Here is a 23,889-nt window from a genome sequence, read left to right on the forward strand (position 1 = left end):
ACATGTACTTTCCGTACTCAATACGAGCACATGTATAAATTATTTCCTCGCACAATCATGAGTGTATTTTCCTCCTGCGCTTCCATGTAAGCACGTGTAATATTCCATGCACATTTGCACGTGTATTAACCCTCGCAGGATTGCGAGTGTACACTTTCCGTACTCACTACGAGTACGTGTATCTCTTTAAAATAATCCCAGACCGTGTACAGACAATTGTGTATTCTTCCCGGACTCAGAGACGGCTCTGGCATTGTTTTGGTGAAGCCACGTGCACGTACTCTGTGGACCGCCTGTTGTATTAGTTGCTGCCCCTTAATAATTTTCCTCAACTGATATCCGAACCTGTATTTAAGTCACTTTTGGAGTGCTAAAACCCTGTTTCTCACCGGTTTAATAAAAGTTGTTTTGGACCCTGTTGTCCCTTAAACTAACCTTGGGGTGCCTCTGTGACAATATGTGCATACTCAGTAACTGGTCATGTCAGCTATCTGCATGGTTTTCCCGGTCATCATAAAATGTACATGTTGGGTCCATGGATTCTCCTGATTTAACAGTGAACTTGCTGTACCCTATAACAGGCAAAGGGTTATGTAACTGTAATACATGTTTAAACAAATACCTACAAAGAAAACACACTAATGTTAATGCTACAATGAATATTACAAATCTCCTTGAATACAATGAAATTCTGTATAAGATACTATTTCAGTCCAAGTGAAGTTCATTATATTTTTGTAAGTTTTAGAGTTAAAGGAGTGGTCTTTTCTGATTTCTACCCAGTGTCTGTACTTTTCTTTAATCTAGTGTGGTGAATCCAGGAACTGACTCCTTTATGTTTCGCAGTGTTAGTTACCAACAGTACCGTACAGAGTCCTCCACACCTCTCTTTCAAGGTTTATCCTTTCAGGCCCAAGGACAGACTGGATCTCCAGGTCAGAAGGAAGGTACAGGCACATCCAATGACACAGGTGCTTTCTCTTGGATATACCTATGTAATGATGAGAAAGTTTTTCCCAAAGACATCATAAATTCAATGAGCATTTGGTTCCCCAAAATACGCATTTGATTAGTTTTTCCTGTCAAGTTTACTGAATAGGGTCTCCCATACAATATTTCAAAATGGTTTATTTTTCTCTTATTCTTTAAGTAATGCAAATTTTCAGTAAAATAATTAGCAACCCATCTATCCATTTTACATGAATTTCCTAACACGATTTAGCTAATTTTCCGTTTTTTAGATTGGTTCATTCTTTTAACCTTTCCACTAGATTGATCCCATCTTACCCCCAGAAGAGTAAAAATAGTCCATATTATTTCTGCTATAAAATGTGGAACAACCAAACCTTGGTATGATTTTATTGAATAATTTTTTTACTCTTTCCCTAGCTTTGTTGATCTGGCATGGGAAAGCTTCAGGCCATCTAGAAAATTCAGAAAGACAAATTTATCAATATGATCGCAGAAAATTCCCTCTCTTTTACCTCTCCAGATGGGGCCTTTAACACTGTCTTACAACTTTGCATATCTTTTAACATTTGACCAAATTGGTGAGTTTTACAGTGCATTGCTGATACCTCTTCAGGTTAGAACAGCTTCTAATAACTTCAACATTCCTTGCTCATGTTTGATAGGTGACACTCGTAAAGTCAGAAGTCCTCTTTCTTTTAATATTGTCCCATGTGCCTGTACAATTCCAAAAACATATTTAGAGTCTGTATGTATTAACTTGCTTATCTTGTGACTTAGGCTCTAGTCAAAACAATAAGTTCAGCTTTCCATGCTGAGGTATTTGATGACAATGGTTGCATTTCAGTTATGTTCTCTAAAGTTAACACAGTGTATCCAGATGGTCGTTCTCCACTCAGAGTAAAAGTACTCCCATCTGCATAGACAGTCCACTCCGGATCTTCCAGTGGAGAATCCTTTAAATCTGGTCCGCTAGAAAAGACTTGTTCAATAGTTAGCATACAATTATGCTCCAAATTTTCATCACTAGATACAGGCAATAAAGCAGCAGGATTCAAATATGTTGTTTTCAAACTCACATCATCCTGTTCCAATAATGCTGCTTGGTACTGTACCACTCTGCTAGGTGACAGTCAATGGTGTCCTTGTTGTTCCAGCACTGAGGCCACAGCATGTGGCACAAATACAGTAATTTGCTGTCTCAAAGTTAGTTTCCTTGCCTCTTGAATCAACAAAACAGTCACAGGCACAATACAATCACAGATACTGGCCAAACTGTGTTTCCACCAGTACATTACCAGGCAAAGCAGGATTGTTCTTATGTACTTTTGGCAAACAGTCCAGCAAGTTGCATCTTTCTTCAAGTGGTAGGTTTTTCCCATTCAAAGTTGAACAGCTTCTGGACCTCTGAATGTGATGGTATATAGAAAAAGACATCTTTCATAGAATCATCGAATCATAGAATCATTTCAGTTGGAAGAGACCCTCAAGATCATCGAGTCCAACCATAACCTAACCTAAGTCTAGCACTAAACCATGTGCCTAAGAACCTCGTCTAAACGCCTTTTAAACACCTCCAGGGATGGTGACTCTACCAGTTCCCTGGGCAGCCTTTTCCAATGCCTGACAACCCTTTCCATGAAGAATTTTTTCTTGGTATCCAATCTAAACCTCTCCTGGCACAACTTGAGGCCATTTCCTCTTATCCTATCAGTTACTACCTGGGAGATGAGACCAACAGCCTCTATGCTACAACCTCCTTTCAGATAGTTGTAGACAGTGATAAGGTCTCCCCTCAGCCTCCTTTTCTCCGGACTAAACAACCTCAGCTCCCTCAACCACTCCTCATAAGACTTGTGCTCCAGGCCCTCTGTATGGCCTTCCTACCCGCCAGCAGGTCAACACTCCAAACCAATTTGGTGTCATCTGGCAACTTACTGAGGGTGCACTCAATCCCTTCATCCAGATCATTGATAAAGAGATTAAACAGAACTGGTCCCAATACTGAGCCCTGGGGAACACCACTCATGATCGGTTGCCAACTGGATTTGGCTCTGTTCACCATAACTCTTTGGACCTGGCACTCTAGCTAGTTCTTTATCCATTGAAGAGTACACCCATCCAGGCCATGAGCTGCCAGCTTCTCCAGGAGAATGCTGTGGGATACGGTGTCAAAGGCCTTACTGAAGTCTAAGTACACAACATCCACAGCCTTTCCCTCATCTACCAGGTGGGTCACCTTGTCACAGAAGGAGATCAGGTTGGTCAAGCAGGACCTGCCTTTCATAAACCCATGTTGACTGGGTCTGATCATATGGTTCTCTTGTATGTGCTGTGTAATGTTACTCAAGATCATCTGTCTCTTCATCCCGGTTGGGTGGTCTGTAACAGACCCCCACCAGGATGTCTGTCTTAATAATTTTCCTCAACTGATATCCGAACCTGTATTTAAGTCACTTTTGGAGTGCTAAAACCCTGTTTCTCACCGGTCTATTAAATAAAGTTAATTTAATACTGTTAAATTATTTTTAAATAAACTTCCATTTTAACATGAGCTCAAGGTACTATTTTCATTCAGCTGAACTCTGGTTCAGTATGAGCAGAAATCTGCATTCACAGAATCACAGAATGTTAGGGATTGGAAGGGACCTCAAAAGATCCTCTAGTCCAATCCCCGCACCGGAGCAGGAACACCTAGATGAGGCTACACAGGACCGTGTCCAGGCGGGTTTTGAATGTCTCCAGAGAAGGAGACTCCACAACCCCCCTGGGCAGCCTGTTCCAGTGTTCTGTCACCTTCACTGTGAAGAAGTTTCTTCTCATATTTAAGTGGAACCTCTTGTGTTCCAGTTTCTACCTGTTGCCCCTTGTCTTATCATTGGTTGTCACCGAGAAGAGCCTGGCTCCATCCTCATGACACTCACCCTTTATATATTTATGAACATTAAGGAGGTCACTCCTCAGTCTCCTCCAAGCTAAAAAGATCCAGCTCCCTCAGCCTTTCCTCATAAAGGAGATGCTCCACTCTCTTAATCATCTTTGTTGCCCTGCACTGGACTCTTTCAAGTAGTTCCCTGTCCTTCTTGAACTGAAGGGCCCAGAAATGGACACAATATTCCAGATGTGGTCTCACCAGGGCATAGTAGAGGGGAAGGAGAACCTCTCTGGACCTACTAACCACCCCCCTTCTAATACACCCCAGGATGCCATTGGCCTTCTTGACCACAAGGGCACAGTGCTGGCTCATGGTCATCCTGCTGACCACCAGGACCCCCAGGTCCCTTTCCCCTACACTGCTCTCCAACTTATACTGGTACCTGGAGTTGTTCCTGCCCACATGCAAGACTCTACACTTGCCCTTGTTATATTTCATTAAATTTTTCCCCACCCAACTGTCCAGCCTGTCCAGGTCTCGCTGGATTGCAGCACAGCCTTCTGGCGTGTCAGCCACTCCTCCCAGTTTTGTGTTATCAGCAAACTTGCTGACAGTGCACTCTATTCTCTCATCCAAGTCGTTGATGAATATACTGAATAGTACTGGTCCCAGTATCGACCCTTGAGGGACTCCACTAGATACAGAATCACAGAATGTTAGGGATTGGAAGGGACCTCGAAAGATCATCTAGTCCAATCCCCCTGCCGGAGCAGGAACACCTATATGAGGCTACACAGGAATGCGTCCAGGCGGATCTTGAATGTCTCCAGAGTAGGAGACTCCACAACCCCCTCGGCAGCCTGTTCCAGTGTTCCGTTACTTGGCATTTCCAAGTATACGAACACATTCCACAATAGAACGTGCTTCTTTAGGCAACTCAGCTTCTTCCTCTTTTCTATTAAGAAGTAAAGAAGTCTCCACAGGGTTGCAACTGCCAACTACAAATGCAGCCTTGGCTGACAACCCTGCTAATACAGGTTTTATGACTTCAGCTGCATAAAGACAATTAAAATGAACTTGGGGTTACAAAATATCTTAAATTTTGATTCTAAATACAACATGCTAACATGGATTTCTCTATTTTTTTCCAAATATTCAGGAATAGCTTCAAACTTTAAAATGCCAAAAATTACCATTTCCATCTTTGGGAACTAAATCTTCTTCTACAGTGTTAGATATCTGATTGTTTTTCAGAAGTCCAGATCGCTTCCTGCAACAGTTCTCAGGGACCTTTTCCTGGACCATCACTGGAGATGTTATGGGATTCTTCAGTGAGTGTGTGGATTCGATCTCTGCTTGCTCCAAGAAAATATATTTCACAGCAAGGAGAAGGGCTAATCCAAGAGTGATTACTTGTTCAATATCCATACCGGTCATTCTAAAAAAGACAAAACAAGAAGTAAATACATGGTATATACAATTTGTTTATAACAACATTCTGACATCCCTTTGCTTTAGAAAGGGTAATAGTTTGATCATCATTTATACAGTTACTGAAATTCCTGTCAAAAGACATTTCTAGCAGGACATTCAAGCATGCTAGGTTAGGGTAGGGTAAATAAATAATTATTTATATTAAGAATTTTTAGATTGCATTAACTATTTTCTAAATCTTAGTTAAAAAGTAGTCTCAGTAAGAGAAATGACTGGAAAATATTCACTGTTTAACAGTTACATCAAATTGATTTAACACCCGTCTCCCAACAACAAAGTTGAAAGTTTCATTTATCATCTTCTGCCAATAATGACTACTACTGATGCAGGTTGAGCTGCTAGGAGGGGGAAAACCCTAAGAGACAGTTCTGATTTTTCAGAAGTAACATGGAACCACAGCTGCCACTAACTTCAGTTGAGCTGAAGGCAAAGCAATAATACCATAGCTTTTGTGCTTGTATGCGAATGTTCAGAAGCTCTGCATAAATAATTTCTCTAGTGCAGTCAGAAAATTTCCAGTGTGCTCTGAAAGATGACAGTGCTAGTGGGAAAAGATAGCATTATGACGCATATAGGACAGCTGGCTCCTGATAATGTTCTTATTACTTCAAGAAGATTGAACAAACAGCATAATATTGAAATATTTCTTATGAAATGACATCTCTGGTTCCAAGAAATCCTTCAGTTGTCAATTCTGCAAGTTTACAAGTGTTGTACCCTAGGACCATAGCTTGGCAGCACTGGAGAATAGACTCTAATCAAGGAAATACACTTCTCTTCTGTGAAGTCACCTACTGAGAAAGGTAGAACTGCCATAACAAAACATTAGGTTCAATTATCTTTGGTGCATTTTCATCCAATCCCACTACATTTTCTACAGTACTGTTTTGAGCAGCTGGTTCCACTATCCAGCAACTGTGGGCATGAACAAGAACCAAACCCAGCAACTCTATTAAAAACACAAAACAAATATTAATTTTTGAACTGGAACTAGGTATCTAACCTATTAAAATTACACTTTTTGAGGTTTTGTTTTTTTGTTTCCCATGCCTCAAAAGTCTAAAGCTAAAGGTTGATTTTCCATACCTCTCATCAACACCATTTTTGGTCTATCATAACAATCATAGCTTTGAACCTGTCTCATCACATCCTTCTTCTTGGCTCAAGTAATATGCAGAGGAAGTTGAGAGCACCATAGGGATAAGAGGGAATGAATTAGTACACATGAAAAAGCCATGAGTGTTTTGCACAGAAATGGCATACACTGGAAGACTTTAGGTGTAGACACAGAGGACTTTTTTTAAAATTACCGGAGTAAACTAGACTAATGGGACACAAAACACAAGTCTATAGAAAACAAAAGCTTTATTTGTTGCACCAGGACATCTTACTGATTGCATAACTACAGGTGGAAAAAAAAAAAAGCCACAAACCATAATCATTTTGACTCTCTGTGTTATAGGATTTGATTTATTTTCTTCTTCTTCCAGAACACGAGTGAAATGGCTAAGCTGCCATATAGGACACCCTTCACGACTCTCTTGAAAGCTGCAAAAATAACAAAATTTAAAAATAGGTCCTATTTAGTACATATTAGAAGAAACAACAAGTGAGCTTCAACACTGTATTTTTATTTAATCATTAAGAAATTACCAAAAAAAGAGTTAGCCTACAGTCTACTGTTTAGTTTATGTTAGACTTTAAATAGTGAAAAACTTTGGACAGTCATTAATTTAAAATAGAATTTATTTACTCTGCTTTAGATCAGAACTCATACTATTGAGCGCAACTCATTTACAGCGGCATTAACAAGTTATTGTCCATCAGCTGAGCCACCATAACTCTTTCTGTGCATTCCCTCTGTTCAACTTGAAAGGAAGACAAACATGCTAGTGTATACCTCAGTGAAGAAATGCATAGCCTACAAGAAGCACAGGTGTGGGGGAACTACGGTGGGTCCGTGGATTCCCTGACGGAGGGCATGGGAACAGAAATTAGCCTTGAAGATATGAAGGCCTACCCATGAGAAAGATGGGAGTAAAGGAGTATCCGGAGATATTAAGGATGTACCCGTGAGAGAGAAGGGAGTAGAAGAGTAACACTGATGATAGCAAAATTAGCCAATGAGATGTTACTGCTGTAACTTGTAACCAATAGTGAAGAGACACATGAATTGGTAAAACTGTATAAAAATGCACTTGTGGCAATAAATGGCATCTACTACTTTCATCCTGGAAGAACTTGGTCCATGTCGTTTGTCCGTCTCAACCACGACACACAGGGTCTGAATACTAGGCGTGATGTTATCTTGAAGTTGGTCTTACCTCTAATACCAAGGACACACAAGCTGGAAAGGTCATAAAAACAAAGTAGTTGGCAAGAACAGACATATGGCCAAAGCAGCACATAATTTCAAGTTGTAATACATCTACGTAAAAAAAAAAAAAAAAAAATCAAAAAAAAAAAATCTGAATATGCATCAGGTTTTCTATATATTTGATAAAGTGTTGCAGAAAGAAAGAAACCATTAAACTGACACTGCAGACTATTGAGGGAACTGTTTAGATTAATGAAAAACAAGCATGTTAAACCCTAGTAATTTTGTATTACTTTATTCCAAGCACAATATGTATTTATGGCATGGCATACAGATTTTTTTTTTAAGTGTAAATCTAAATAAAGATTTTAAAGCTTCACAGTGAAAGCTTGAAACTCCTCCCTTATCTAAGCAAAGAACAATTAGCCAACATTATGTATTGAAATCCCTTGTGAAAGATGGCCAATTAAGTGTTCATGGAATTAAACAGTATATATCCCACCTACTCTTTCACAAGTCTGGTATCCAGAAAAAGTCAATATGCCACGTAACACATGCATTACAAAATCCCCTTAATAAATATGAATGAGCTAACAGCATAAATCATTAAAAAAAAAATCAACTACATGCTACACCAAACCAAGTTCTTTTCCCCTAGATGTAAACAGGCAAACAGCTCATTAAGAGACATTTCCCCCTCAAAAAGAAGTACAAAAGAATTTAAAAAGCAAATGCTTTGAAAGATGCCTTTGAGATATTGTCGAGGGTTGATTGCGGGGTGACAATCAAACCCTGGCAGATGTATTGTTAACCTCCTCTCCCCCCCACTTCCCCCTTTTGCCCCTCCCTCTCCCCCCTTCCCACTCAGGACAAGCGATCGGGAGGGAAAGAAGGACAGAGAAGAGAGTTGGAAAAATTAAAGATGTTTTACTAATGCTACTAATAAGAATAGAGAAAATAATACAAAATATACAAAACCAATCTTGAAAGTCTCAGCAACTGCAGAGCCAGCACCCAAAGTCCTGGATTAGACTCTGTAGCCAACCGGAGCTGGATTCAGTCTCTCACTAGGCCTCGGTTCGCAGGGACGACCAGCAAGGTCCTCTCCTAAATGTCAGCCATGAGAGAAAAAAAAAGGAAAAGGGAAAAAAAAGGGCCGAGATCCTCGTGATCTCCCACTTTTATATGAAGTATTCACGTGAATGGAATGTCATACACCGTTGGTCAGTCTCTCGATCACCAGTTTCTCGTTGCCCCTCTCGCGAGATGTCCATCCGTGCTTATCAATAAGTTTGCATTCCATTGCTAGGTTTAACCAAAACATGTGTCTGGTTCTCCAGGAAAATGCAGCTAATATGAAGGCTTTAGCTGACAGGCAAAAATTCACTAAAAGAGAAACTTGTTTTTTAACAAAACCAAGACATTCCACCCCTCATAATATGACATTCACTGAATACTTAAACCTTATCAATACAATCTATCAATACAATCTAATTAATCACTACTACTATATATATATATATACACATATGTACATATATACACAGGAGTAATTAATCAGTGGACCATCCTTTGAAAAGTTCATTAAGTTCATTTTGTCACAACAGTCTCCCAGGGCAGGAAAAATGGTACAAGTGCATCTCATGACCACTGTTTGTGGGTTAAGGACACCAACTTCGAAGAAGGTGTCGGGCGCCACTCGAAGAAGCTAGCTGTAGTTTCATCACCGTTGTCTTGATCTGAAAGACACTTATTAAACATTGTTAGTGCGGCAATTCACATCATACAGTTCAGCATTGCATATTTTCACCTAAAATCAAATCCCCTTGAGGTACACACCGAACTTCTCCATCCTTAAGCATCACCCACCAGGTGCTGCCAGGTCCCTGGGCAAAAACAATCCCACGAATAGGTTTGCCTTTGCCTGAGGCAGGAGTAACCCAGACTGCCTTTCCTAACATATTTTTCATGTGTACTACAGGGACTTTATCTCCTTCTACAGTCCGTAGAATTTCTGATTGGGCAGGCCCGGCTCGATTGGTTGATCCCCTAGTGTTGACCAACCAAGTGGCTTTTGCTAAATGTGAATCCCAGTTTTTAAAGGTTCCGCCACCAAGTGCCTTTAGTGTAGTTTTTAACAAACCATTGTACCTTTCAATTTTCCCAGAGGCTGGTGCATGATATGGAATATGATATACCCACTCAATACCATGTTCTTTGGCCCAATTGTCTATAATACTGTTTTTGAAATGAGTACCATTGTCTGATTCAATTCTTTCTGGCGTACCGTGCCGCCAGAGGACTTGCTTCTCAAGGCCCAAGATAGTATTTCGGGCTGTAGCATGAGGTACGGCATATGTTTCCAACCATCCAGTGGTTGCTTCCACCATTGTAAGTACATAACGCTTACCTTGACGTGTTTGTGGAAGTGTAATATAATCAATCTGCCAAGCTTCTCCATACTTATACTTTAACCATCGCCCCCCATACCATACAGGTTTTAACCGTTTTGCTTGTTTGATTTCGGCGCAAGTTTCACATTCATGAATAACCTGTGAAATAGTGTCCATAGTTAAATCCACCCCTCGATCACGAGCCCATTTGTATGTTGCATCTCTACCTTGATGCCCTGAAGCATCATGGGCCCACCGACCTAGGAAAAGTTCACCTTTATGTTGCCAGTCCAAGTCCACCTCAGCTACTTTAATCTTAGCAGCTTGATCCGCTTGTTGGTTGTTCAGATGTTCCTCGGTGGCTCGACTTTTAGGCACATGAGCATCTACATGACGAACTTTCACAGGCAGGCTCTCTAGCCGAGCAGCAATGTCTTGCCACAGTGTGGCAGCCCAAATGGGTTTACCTCTGCGCTGCCAGTTGCTTTTCTTCCATTGCTGTAGCCACCCCCACAAGGAATTTGCTACCATCCATGAGTCAGTATAGAGGTAAAGTATTGGCCACTTCTCTCGTTCAGCAATGTCCAAAGCCAGCTGGATGGCTTTCACTTCTGCAAACTGACTGGATTCACCTTGTCCTTCAGTGGCTTCTGTAACTTGTCGTGTGGGACTCCACACAGCAGCTTTCCACCTTCGATGTTTTCCTACAAGATGACAGGATCCATCTGTGAACAGTGCATACTGCTTATCAGTCTCTGAAAGCGTATTATATGGTGGTGCTTCTTCAGCACGTTTAACTTCCTCCTCATCTGGAGACATCCCAAAGTCTTTGCTTTCTGGCCAGTCTGTAATAACTTCTAATATCCCTGGACGGTTGGGACTTCCAATTCGAGCTCGTTGCGTGATCAATGCAATCCATTTACTCCAGTAACTTCGGTTGCATGGTGTGGAGAGGGAACCGTCCCTTTGAACATCCAGCTCAGCACCGGCAGTCGAGGTGCCAGGAGGAGCTGTACTTCAGTGCCGATCACTTCTGAAGCAGCTCGAACTCCTTCATATGCTGCTAGTATCTCCTTTTCAGTTGGAGTATAGTTGGCCTCAGATCCTTTGTATCCTCGACTCCAAAAACCTAAGGGTCGACCTCGGGTTTCTCCTGGTGCTTTCTGCCAGAGGCTCCAGGTAAGTCCATTATCTCCGGCTGCGGTGTAGAGCACATTTTTAACATCTAGTCCAGTTCGGACTGGTCCAAGGGCCACCACATGAGTTATCTCACGCTTAATTTGTTCAAAGGCTTGTCATTGTTCAGGGCCCCACTCAAATTGGTTCTTTTTACGAGTCACTCGATAGAGAGGGCTCACAATGTGGCTGTAGTCAGGAATATGCATTCTCCAAAAACCTACAACGCCCAAGAAAGTCTGTGTCTCCTTTTTATTAGTAGGTGGAGACATTGCTGCAATTTTGTTGATCACCTCCATTGGGATCTGACGACGGCCATCTTGCCATTTTATTCCTAAAAACTGGATCTCTCGTGCAGGTCCCTTGACCTTGCTTCGTTTTATGGCAAAACCAGCATCCAAAAGAATCTGAATTATTCTCTCACCTTTCTCGAAGACTTCTTTCGCTGTGTCGCCCCATACGATGATGTCATCAATATATTGCAAGTGTTCTGGAGCTTCACCTTGCTCCAGCGTGGTCTGGATCAGTCCATGGCAGATGGTAGGACTGTGTTTCCACCCCTGGGGCAAGCGATTCCATGTATACTGGATGCCCCTCCAGGTGAAAGCAAACTGCGGCCTGCACTCTGCTGCTACAGGAATAGAGAAAAATGCATTAGCAATGTCAATTGTAGCATACCACTTGGCTGCCTTTGACTCCAGTTCAAATTGCAGTTCCAGCATGTCAGGCACAGCAGCACTCAGTGGTGGTGTAACTTCATTCAGGCCACGATAGTCTACACTTAGTCTCCACTCGTCACTAGACTTACGCACTGGCCAGATCGGGCTGTTAAAAGGTGAGCGAGTCTTACTGATCACACCCTGGCTTTCCAATTGACGGATCAGCTTCTGGATAGGAATCAAAGAGTCTCGATTGGTGCGATATTGCCGGCGATGCACCGTCGTGGTAGCAATTGGCACCTGCTGATCGTCAACCATCAGCAGTCCTACAACAGAAGGGTCATCTGAAAGACCAGGCAAATCAGACAGCTGTTCAATTTTCTCAGTGTCCACAGCTGCTATACCAAATGCCCACCTATACCCTTTTGGGTCCTTAAAATACCCTCTCCTGAGGTAGTCTACACCAAGGATGCACGGAGCATCTGGACCAGTCACAATGGGATGCTTTTGCCAGTTTTTTCCAGTTAGGCTCATTTCAGCCTCTGCAACAGTCAGTTCCTGGGATCCCCCAGTCACTCCAACAATATTGATGGATTGCATTCCTTTATAATTAGAAGGAATTATTGTGCACTGAGCACCAGTGTCCACTAAAGCTTTGTACTCCTGGGGTTGTGTTGTACCAGGCCATAGTATTTGTACAGTCCAATAGACTCTGTTATCCCTTTCCTCCACCTGGTTGGAGGCAGGGCACCTCTAATTCCTGTTTTGCACAGTCTCTGGGTGTGAATTAGAGGTTCCTTCAAGAGCATCAGAATCTCTTCTGCTCCTTTTGTAAACTGGAGCAGCCACCTTCCTAGGAGTTTTTCCTTTTATCTCACGTACTCGTTCTTGAAGTTCTGAGGTAGGCCTTCCATGCCACTTATTCATGTTTTCTCCCTGCTCATGTAGGAAGAACCACAGTGAACCTCTTTTTGTGGGCTGTCTCTGCCCTCTCTCTCGAGATTGGAAACGCCTTCTCCTAACAGCTGAAACAGGTTTGTGCAGGTCGTGAACGGTACGAGTCTTCTCTGAGCTCTTTGATTTCTTGCAACAGCTTTTCAAACCGGTCATCAGATTTTTCACACAGTTTCTCCACAGCAGAGACACAAGCCCGTAGAGAACCAGCAAGGCTGTCCTCAAAGTACCGGAGCTGCTCAATCACTTCATTAATTTCTTGTATACCTCTAGCCGACCAGACCATTCCTGCCAATGACTTAGCATATGCAGGTGGTGCACTTTGTACAAATCTGCGCCACATAGATTTTGTACAATTGATTCTATCTGGGTCTGTCCCCTCTTGGCTGTTTGGTCCTAGATAGATGATCTCTCGCACAGCTAATTCTCTCAGGAACTGGATACCTCTCTCCATAGTATTCCATTTCCCTAACGTGGATATACAATCTTCCTGGTAGGGAAATCTGACTTTCATAGCTGCCAGGAGTCGGGTCCAGAGAGCAGCGGCATTAGACTCTCTTGAAATTGCCCTATCAATGGTGGAATCTTTTGACAGAGATCCCAGCTGCCTGGCTTCACCACCTTCTAATTCAATTGTTTCTGCCCCGTTGTCCCAGCATCGCAGTAGCCAGGTTAAAATATTCTCGCCTTCACGACGACTAAAGTCTTTTCGCAGATCTCTCAGCTCACCTGGAGAAAAGGACCGAGTGGTGGTCACTTCATCTCCACCCTGTCCTGATGATGCGTCTTGGGTTGATGTTGGCCCTGTGCCATCACCTGCTGCACGGGTGGTCTTTCTAGTGACTTTCTTACAACCAGCAACTGATGCTGATATGGGTTCACCATCATTTGATTCATTTTCAGAGTCTGAATGACTGTCACAGTGATTGCTGTGGTTACAGCAGCAACAGTGCCCAGTGTGTGAAGACGGGGGGGCTGCCTTGTTAGCCTTTGAGGCTGGAGAAGTAACGTTATCTGCAGCGACCTTGGCAGAGGAGCTCTGCGGAGGAGCTGTAGCTTCAGCCTGTGAAGCCGCGGTTGGGGGGGCAGTGGCTGCAGCAGCAGCTTTTGCTGTTTTGCCTTTTCTCGAGCGGCTGGGAGTACTTTTTGCTAAAGCTTCCGAAGACGCACTGCAAATCTCAGGACTAAAAAGAGACGCAAACCTCCTATTGAACCTTATTTCTCTTAACAGTAACACAAACTGACACACATTCAGCAAACCAGATAACACCATCACAGTTCTATCAAAGCTCCAAGGATATTCAAAGTTCTCTAAAACATTTGCAAACTGTCCTAGCGAAAACACAAAAGTATTGTTAGTCAACCTTTCTAAAGATTCGCTTGACCAATTAGCAAATATAGAGCCATTCTGCTCTTTAATCTCTTCTGGAGGTTTTTCAAGGTAAAGCAGAAGCGAGTAGAAATTCATTAGCGGCTGCAGTATAATGAAATAAACCAGTGCCATACCACACAGAATCATCATAACCGCTGTCCAGTTTCTTGTTGTTATATAATGAATACTTCGATTCAGAAAGAAACACCAACACAGATATGGGATCAGCGAGCACAATGTAGAAAATAACTGATACAACTTTTGCCATAACATCTTTAAGTCAATGTAATTCACTTTGCCTTAATACCACTAAATAATATCCGAAGCAAACAGGCGCGCGAGTATCACAACTCTATGAGTTGGCACCGTGCCAAGAAAATTGAAAGGTACGTCAGAGCAGTAGAAAAGCTGAAAATCTCCAAATTTACCCCTTTCTTTTGCCCCACGTTGGGCGCCAATTCTCTGTCGAGGGTTAAGATTGTGGGGTGACAATCAAACCCTGGCAGATGTATTGTTAACCTCCTCTCCCCCCCACTTCCCCCTTTTGCCCCTCCCTCTCCCCCCTTCCCACTCAGGACAGGTGATCGGGAGGGAAAGGAGGACAGAGAAGAGAGTTGGAAAAATTAAAGATGTTTTACTAATGCTACTAATAAGAATAGAGAAAATAATACAAAATATACAAAACCAATCTTGAAAGTCTCAGCAACTGCAGAGCCAGCACCCAAAGTCCTGGATTAGACTCTGTAGCCAACCGGAGCTGGATTCAGTCTCTCATTAGGCCTCGGTTCACAGGGACGACCAGCAAGGTCCTCTCCTAATGTCAGCCATGAGAGAAAAAAAAAGGAAAAGGGAAAAAAAAGGGCCGAGATCCTCGTGATCTCCCACTTTTATATGAAGTATTCACGTGAATGGAATGTTATACACCGTTGGTCAGTCTCTCGATCATCAGTTTCTCGTTGCCCCTCTCGCGAGATGTCCATCCGTGCTTATCAATAAGTTTGCATTCCATTGCTAGGTTTAACCAAAACATGTGTCTGGTTCTCCAGGAAAATGCAGCTAATATGAAGGCTTTAGCTGACAGGCAAATATTCACTAAAAGAGAAACTTGTTTTTTAACAAAACCAAGACAGATATGCAAGACAGTATGAAAAAAATAAACAAAAGACAAAAAAACAAACAAAAAAACCAAACAGCCAAACAAACAAAAAACACCAGTTCAGTACTTACTATGTGTCTTGGTTTAGCTCCAGCCCCCCTCCCCAGCTGGCAACTCAACCATCTGCTGCTGGCTCACCCCTCCCCCACCCCCGTTGGGATGGGGTGGACAATCAGGAAACAAAAGGTAAAATTAATGGGTTGGGATAAGAACAGTTTAACGGAACAACAAAAAGAAAAACAAATAAACAATAACAATATGTTGAGGGTTTTGATTGCAGGGTGACAATTAAACCGTGGCAGATGTATTGTTAACCTCCTCTCCCCCCACTTCCCCCTTCAGCTCCTCCCTCTCCCCCCTTCCAACTAAGGACAGGCGATCGGGAGGGAAAGAAGGATGGAGAGAAGAGAGTTGGAAAAATTAAAAATGTTTTACTAATGCTACTAATAAGAATAGAGAAAATAATACAAAATATACAAAACCAATCTCGAAAGTCTCAGCAACTGCAGAGCCGGCACCCAAAATCCTGGATTGGGCTCTGCAGCCAACTGGAGCTGGATTCAGTCTGTCACTAGGCTTCAGTTCTCAGGGACAACTAGCAAGATCCTCTCCTAATGTCAGCCATAAGCCAAAGGAAAAGAAGGAAAGGGACGAGATCCTTGTGATCTCCCACTTTTATATGAAGTATTCACGTGAATGGGATGTTCGTCAGTTCCTTGGTCACCTGTTTCTCGTTACCCCCTCACGAGATGTGCATCAATTGTTATCATAACTTTGCATTCCATTGCTATGTTTACCAAAACATGTATCTGGTTTTCCTGGAAAACGTAGCTAATATGAAAGCTTTAGCTGACAGGCAAATTCACTAAACGAGAAACTTGTTTTTTAACAAAACCAGGACACAATAATAATAATGAAAGAATATACAAAGCAAGTGATACACAATGCAATCTCTCACCAAGTGGCAACACTGATGTGCAGTCTGTTTTCGAGTAACAATCCTACTGAGCAGTGATCCGAAACTCCAGACCTAAGCTCATGCAGAAACCTCTCTACCTCCCTCATTCTCCCCCAAAAGTCCCAGAAAAACAATAGCACCAAACCCCACAGTCCCAGAGAACAAAAGAGTGTCCCGGACTGCCATGCCCCCCAGTAGCAAGAGAGGGCTTCTACACCCAGCCAACCCCCAGTTTTAAACTGAGCATGACCTTATACGGTATCAAATATCTCTTTGTCTAGTTTTGGGTCAGTTGTCCTGGCTGTGTTGTCCAGTCAGCTTCCTGTGGAAATTAACCTTTTCTCAGCCAACCATGCACACTATGGAACTGCAATTTATTTTAGAAAAAAATTTCAAATCCTTTGTTTATTACACTTAATTGTTCTCTTTAAGGAAAGAGAACTGTTACTGTACATAAAACTGATGAAGATCAAAAGACTGGGGGGGAATGCAGCAACATTTGTTAATTTTAATTGAACTACAATAACTTTCCTTCACCTGGAGTAATTTTTAAAAACACTAGTTTTTGCAAGAATACGAAATAGGTGTGTATGTACTGAAAGTGTAATTCATTTTTAAGAATGCCCAAGAGAAAATTTTAGTAGTTGCTTTAAGATGTTACTAGGAATGATGGGAATGATTCAACGTCTCACCTGAGATCGTTTTTGTTTCTGTAAATGTAATAGATTATGTTATTTTTAGCATTCTACCTGTGATATTTTATATCAACTAATTCAGAATTAGTATTTCATTATTCAGGTATTTGTGCATATCTGTATAGTAGCAATTTGGTGATGAGGTTCATACCATAAAGATTAATTTGATAGGTATTTTATTAATGTCAATACCAATGTTTTAGTTTTGAAGCTTAAGAGTCCAACCTTAAGGGGTCTTTTTTGTTTTGTTTTGGGGTTTTTGTTTTTTTTTTTTTTGTTTTTTTTTTTTGTTTTTTTGTTTGTTTGTTTTTTTGTTTGTCTTTGTTTGTTTGTTTGTTCATGTTTTTTGTGGCTGTGTGTGTTTGTTTGTTTGTTTGTTTGTTTTCCAGAGCTGGTTTTATTGATTTCTGACATCTCCTATATTGTAGTTTCAAAATGTAGTTAGACTGATTAATCATTTAAGTCCATTAGTCCATTGCAAATCAGAAGCTTTGATACGTATACCTCAGTTACTGAGTTATATACACATTTATGTGGAAACTTATGGAGTTATGGAAAGTTTTGTAGAAATTAAGGTAATTAAAACTACCTTTAATTACTACTTTTTTCTTCTTCTTTTTTTCTTTCTAAGAGCTCCCTCTCCAGAAATCTCTTTTATACAGAAATTTTATGATCACATGTACTGTCTGAAAGAAAAACATATAAATCCAGGAGGTACAGAAATGATATGTCTCCTGCTACACATATCTAGCAATTAATTATTAATAAACTCCTTGGGCCTTCCCTTCTTTATGTGCAAAAGAACCTGGTGGTTTGAAGCTGAAATTAATTTTATGGCAAGACAGTTCTCACATGTGTAGCACATTCTCTCCAGGAATGTATTCCTGTATTCCCTGGTCTTTCATGAGAGTATAACCTTTCAAATTTGAGGAACAAGCCCATGACAAAGATGAAGAAGTCGTGGAGCACAAACTTTTTAGTATGCCCCCTTCAGGAGCTGAAAGATAACCATCTGGGTTAACCATACCAGAATACACCCTCATTATGAGATTATCTGTGATCCAATGATTGGACAATTGTTTATTTAAAAAAGAAAGAGATAATCTGAAATGCAGAATAAAATGTATGTGTGTGATGATGAGATAGTTATTCTATTCTATGGATAATTCCACATTCCCTAATCTATTAATTGTGATGGACATGGGATGCACCTCATGATGCCTTAAACAGCTGGTTTTTACAACTTCAAGCAGTGAGAAATAGATAAGTGCTGTTGTGCTGGGTCAGTCAAGATGGGGTTAATCTCTGCACTGCCAGTATATCCCGGTATTCTATACCATATAAGGTCATGCTCGGGTATAAGGGTGAGAAGTCAGGGGTGTGGTTTTTTTTGTTGCTGGTGGTCTGGGTTGGCTCCTTCTTGACCATGCAGTTTGGTGCTTTTGTATTTTGGGTTTGATATGTGGTTCAGGGAGGGGGAGCGGTTTCAGCGTGAGCTGTGGCCAAGGCTACAGGAGAGCATGAGCTGTGTTGGTAGCCTGCTCACCGCTGCGGGGGAGGGTGGCAGGGCTGCCACTGCAGGGCTGCCATATGGGGGGACTGCCATGCGGATTGGGTTGTGCTGTGTGTCCATTGCTTTTGAAGGTTCTTTTATTATTGCTGTTGTTACTGCTTATTCGTTTGTGTATTTTTGTGGTTATTTGTTTGTTTTTTCCTTGTTGTTCCATTAAACTGTTCTTATCCCAACCAGGGAGTTTTGCCTTTGTTTTCTGATTCTCCTCCCTATGTCCTGGGGACAGGGGTGAGCGAGTGGCACGTGGTTTTAGCTGCTGGCTGGGGGGTGGGGCTAAACTACCACAGCTGTGGAGACAGGACTTATGTCTTCCTTGAGGCCTACCTATTATTTGTAAAATGAAGGCATCAGTCTTTGAGATAAGGGCATTAATGATTTCTCTTCCTAGAGGCCTCCCTATTCTTTGCAGAACAAAGGCCTCATTAACAGTATCTCTTCCTTGAGTTCTCATTAATTGGGCTGGAGCAAAGGCAGGGTCATTCAGTGAACACTGACCAGCTAGGGGAAATAACAAATCACCAGCTACCCCTACAGGACCAACCAGCACACTTAAGGGCACTTCTGAGGCCACCAACCTATTTCTGAGACCACTGACTCATTTCTGGAATCATCTCCTTGTAGGAAACAACTATTTTGCAAATATAATAGGCCCAGGCTGGATCTCTCAGCAAAGCATATTTTAATAACGATTTTGCAAGACCGGGTGTTCTACCTAAAGGTGAGCACACCTAATAGGGCAAAAAAACCCTGCTTATATCCCCCCAAAATCCCGGCTGCAATTTCCCTCCCCTGTTCCCCATCGGTTGGGTACTTCAGGGTTTACAGACTACCCTGACACATACAATACCCTTCCCCTTATCAATCTATTTAAGATATGGATTCCTCGTACTTTGGCTACACTTCACAGTATCACAGTATCACAGTATCACAGTATGTTTGGGATTGGAAGGGACCTCAAAAGATCATCTAGTCCAATCCCCCTGCTGGAGCAGGAACGCCTAGGTGAGGTCGCACAGGAATGTGTCCAGGAGGGCTTTGAATGTCTCCAGGGAAGGAGACTCCACAGCCTCCCTGGGTAGCCTGTTCCAGTGCTCTGTTACCCTCACTGAGAAGAAGTTCTTTCTCAAATTTAAGTGGAACCTCTTGTGTTCCAGCTTGATCCCATTGCCCCTTGTCCTATCATTGTTTGCCACTGAGAAGAGCCTGACTCCATCCTCGTGGCACTCACCCTTTATATATTTATAAACATTAATAAGGTCACCCCTCAGTCTCCTCTTCTCCAAACTAAAGAGCCCCAGCTCCTTCAGCCTTTCCTCATAAGGGAGGTGCTCCACTCCCTTAATCATCTTTGTTGCCCTACGCTGGACCCTCTCCAGCAGTTCCCTGTCCTTCTTGAACTGAGGGGCCCAGAACTGGACACAATATTCCAGATGGGGTCTCACCAGGGCGGAGTAGAGGGGAAGGAGGACCTCTCTCTCGATCTACTGACCACCCCCCTTGTAATACACCCAAGGGTGCCATTAGACTTCCTGGCCACAAGGGCACAGTTAGAGGTATCAGTATGTATACAGGTATCAGTATATATTCTGGGAAGAGACTGTGTTTTACATTAAGGATTCATAGTCCAATGTCTCTTGGTCCTCCCCCCCTGCTGGGGTCAGGCACCAGGTCCTCAGTTATGTAAAAACAACAGTTCTTCATCAAACGTTTTGGCAGATGCACACCCCCCTCTCTCCCTTCCTTCCATATGGAAGGTGCAGACACATCTCCCCGCCCTCCTCTCCTGCAGTGGGGCTAACAGTTTCTTTTGTTTTGACCCCAGAACCCGTTGATCAAAGTCGTTAAGAGAGAGAAGGGGTGGGGGTGCAGAGGCACCAAGGAGCCGCTGGGCAATCACAGCCAGAGTGGGGGTGCTTAGAAGCTTCAGGGCACCCCACAGCCAGAGTGGAGGCCAGAGAAGCTTCTGGAATGCCCACAGTCAGATCTGACAAGGTTTTAAAAACGGGACCCCTCCTACCAAGATTTTGGCCGGTTGTGCGGACTTCTTGGAGCGCGGGCCAAAGGCTGCAGCCGAGAGCCCTCCCCCTTAGGCAGGATGGCTGCCTAAGGCAATCTCCTGCGACCGGGATTCCCCCACCGAGTCACATGGGTGAGTAATAAAATTTTCTTTAATAATTCCTCACAGGATCGCGGGTGCTTATTCCATGCTTAAATATAAGCACGTGTATTTTCTTTAATAATTCCTTGCCAGATTCAGGCAAGTGTATACTTTTCCCAGAGTCAGGGACGGCTTTGACATTGTTTTTGGTGAGCCATGTGTATGCACACTGTGGATCTCCATTGTTATTATTTGCTGCACCTTTAATAATTACCTTGACTGATACTCGAATCTGTATTTATGTCACTATTGGAGGGCTAAAACCCCGTCTTCCACCGGTTAATCTGCTGCACCTTCTTTAACAAGTAAAAGTTTGTTTTGGATCCTGTTATCCATCTAAACTAACTTCGGGGTGCCTCCGTGAAAATATTCCTTACAATTTTCCTTCTCTTCTTATTTTATACTTCTGTTGTTTTTGCATTTTTTTATGATACAGTTCTATAGGTGGCTTCAAGCCTAGACAACATGATTTCACATTTTTCTTCTGGAGTTATGCATTCGCTGTTCCTTCTTTCTTCTTGTTCTTTTAGCAGCATCATTTTATGAGTATGGCAGTGGCCCTAAAGGCATTTGCTTTGATAGAACTATCTCTCCTTTTTCTGTTGCCTGATGAATCACAGAGTTCAAATGCCAGGATAAAAGGAATTTCCAATTGAACAATGTCACAGGTACCTTCCCAGCCGGGGGGGGGGGGGGGAGTAGGGGGGGGTAAAATGGAATGAAGTGTCATCTTCCCACAGTACCAACAAAGATCCACTCAAGAAACATTAGAGGATGTATGAGGATCAACTTCCCGTGTCTCTACACACCTACTCATGTTCCTAGGAACTTGGTATCATTCCTGCCCCATCGTGAAAGACAGGCAGTATGATTTCCAATTATTCCTGAAAATGCCGGGGGAATTTTGATATTTTTCCCTGCAAGACTGGAAATAGTAGGGAGAGAGTATGACACGACTTATTTCCCCATGCCATAGAGTCTTGGTATAAGGCTAAGATGCACTCCATACACTGTCAATCTTCGTGCTATCTCAGAGGGAAGGGTACCACTTGGGTCACAGGCCTTCCTGGTGCACATGTTAGAAATAGAATCAATTTTATAGGGGACTATACTAATACAATCAATACAGTCAATTTTAACAGGAGACTAACAGGATCAATTTTACAAGATGTTCTCTTCTGGGACGGGTATAAGACTGATTCAACCTCGGCATACCGTGTTTTACCTAATAAGGGATTTGAGCATACTTTTATCTTATCAACCTAGCGTTTATCTTAGCCCAAATATGCTTAGAATGAGGAGAAATATATACAGCATCTCTGAAAATTAAGCTAGTCAGCAGTTGTGCAATTATAGAGTAGTGCGCATGTGCAGCATCAAAAGGTGAAAAGGACAGAAGCGATGAAGACTACTTACTTCATCCTGAAGACCCCCTGAAAGACCACCAGAGGACACTGCGCATGATCAAAGTAGTTCCAAGGTGTTGCAATCGATGTTGCAATAAATGTTGAGCAACTATTACATATTCTAACGATCCTAATGAATATATGAATATGTATGTGAATGGACTGCATAAATACTGTGTAACTTAAACTGACCGCTGAAGCCAGCTTTGGGTGCGAACCCCTGGTTTCCCAGCGCTGAAATAAAGCACCACATATAACTACGCCTGTGGTTATGTGTCCTGATTGCTAACACACAGGCATAGCAATTGCTCTTGTTTAGGCTTTGCACCATATATTTGATCCATTCTACCCAGGCATTTGTATCTCCATATCCTGTTTCTACTTCAAAGGTTTCTCTTAAATCTGATATTTAACACTTATATTTTGAACCTTCCCAGGGCATCTTTTCCACTGATGTCTAGTCATGATCCATAAACCCCACTTATTGAATCATCTGTTCCCTGTATTGTAATTAGCAAAGGGTTGCACTGTAGACTCGCATCCCAGGAGAGATTGTCTTTTATATAGGGTAATTTTTCTTTTCAACTCTATAACCGTTCATTGCTCATTGTCCATCCCCTAAACTCTGTGGTCCACATAACACTGTACCAGGAGGGGCAATGAGAGATAGCAACAAAAACTATACACTTATTTAAATCATCCTTAGACTCAGTCCCCTTGGACACGTGTTTGTTTTCATAACTCAGTTCTCTTGAGCTCTGTACATCCCCACAGTTAAGGATCTGACAAGCGTCTACTCAAATTGTTAGGGAACCTTTGATAGAGGGAACTAACATTTTAAGGGTTAACCAACCACATAATGAGTGCCTACTAACGAACTAACACTTTAAGGGTTAGCCACACAGTAAGTGCTTAGTTCAGAGTTTTACGTTAACAATTATGTTAAGAAAAAACAGAACCTCATCGAATGCCAAGATAAGAAGTTTTACAGCACCTAGATGTAAACTTGAGGAGACGAGATAACGAAGATTTACAGCAAAAGGGGGGGGATCAGTCTGGTTTCACTTGACTTGGCAGCTTGGGTTCCAGTCAATTCAACATAATGAGCCAAAGGTAAAAAGTTCACTGTGACGAAGCTGAAGGAGCCTTCATCCAAAGACCCCCAAAGACCCCTTCTCAAGACCACCAGATGGCAATGCGCAGGCGCAACAGGGAGGAGTCAAGGAGGAGACTATGGAAATGATTACCTGGGACTCATTTTAATAAGAAGCGGGGAAAGGTTGTGAATATGTATAGGTGTTCTTGGGGTTATTATGAATATGTAACACCTTACTGTATTTAAACACACCTCATATTGTTAGAAGTTGTGCATGAATGGTGGAACGATTCCCCTTGCACCCGACGTCAAATAAACATATCTGCTTTATAACCTTGTGAGTTGTAAAGTTTTATGACTTTATAGGTTGTAAAGTTGTTTCCACGCGTCAGTTTTGGTGACCACGAAGGGACAAACTCTGCCCGGTTGTGCAGACCGCCTGAGAGAAACGGACCTCCTAGATCTCTCCCAAACCTTTTGTTACGGAGGGGCTTTGCTCCGCTCCGGCTGGTCACCATGGGGGCAAACAATGACCTTTTGCATTAAGTGGATAAGGTATGTTTCTGTTTCACTGTATCATGGGCCTGTAACATGGGGGGCCAGTAACTCGTGAGGGATGCCTGCGCATGGCCAGATTC

At 42.3% G+C, this 23,889-nt stretch overlaps 1 protein-coding gene across 1 annotated transcript; it reads right to left on the minus strand.

Annotated features, from left to right (window-relative positions):
* Positions 1-4,720: 4,720 nt before the first annotated feature.
* On the minus strand, positions 4,721-23,769 carry LOC136115712 (3-hydroxy-3-methylglutaryl-coenzyme A reductase-like). Its single transcript, XM_071801628.1, has 6 exons — positions 23,706-23,769; positions 7,658-7,766; positions 6,772-6,883; positions 6,134-6,285; positions 5,038-5,282; positions 4,721-4,896 (listed from the first exon to the last, which is right to left on the minus strand). The coding sequence occupies exons 1-6, from the start codon at positions 23,767-23,769 to the stop codon at positions 4,721-4,723; spliced, it is 858 nt and encodes a 285-aa protein (XP_071657729.1).
* Positions 23,770-23,889: the final 120 nt, after the last annotated feature.

Source organism: Patagioenas fasciata, chromosome W (assembly GCF_037038585.1).
Source record: "Patagioenas fasciata isolate bPatFas1 chromosome W, bPatFas1.hap1, whole genome shotgun sequence".
Taxonomy (NCBI): Eukaryota; Metazoa; Chordata; class Aves; order Columbiformes; family Columbidae; genus Patagioenas; species Patagioenas fasciata.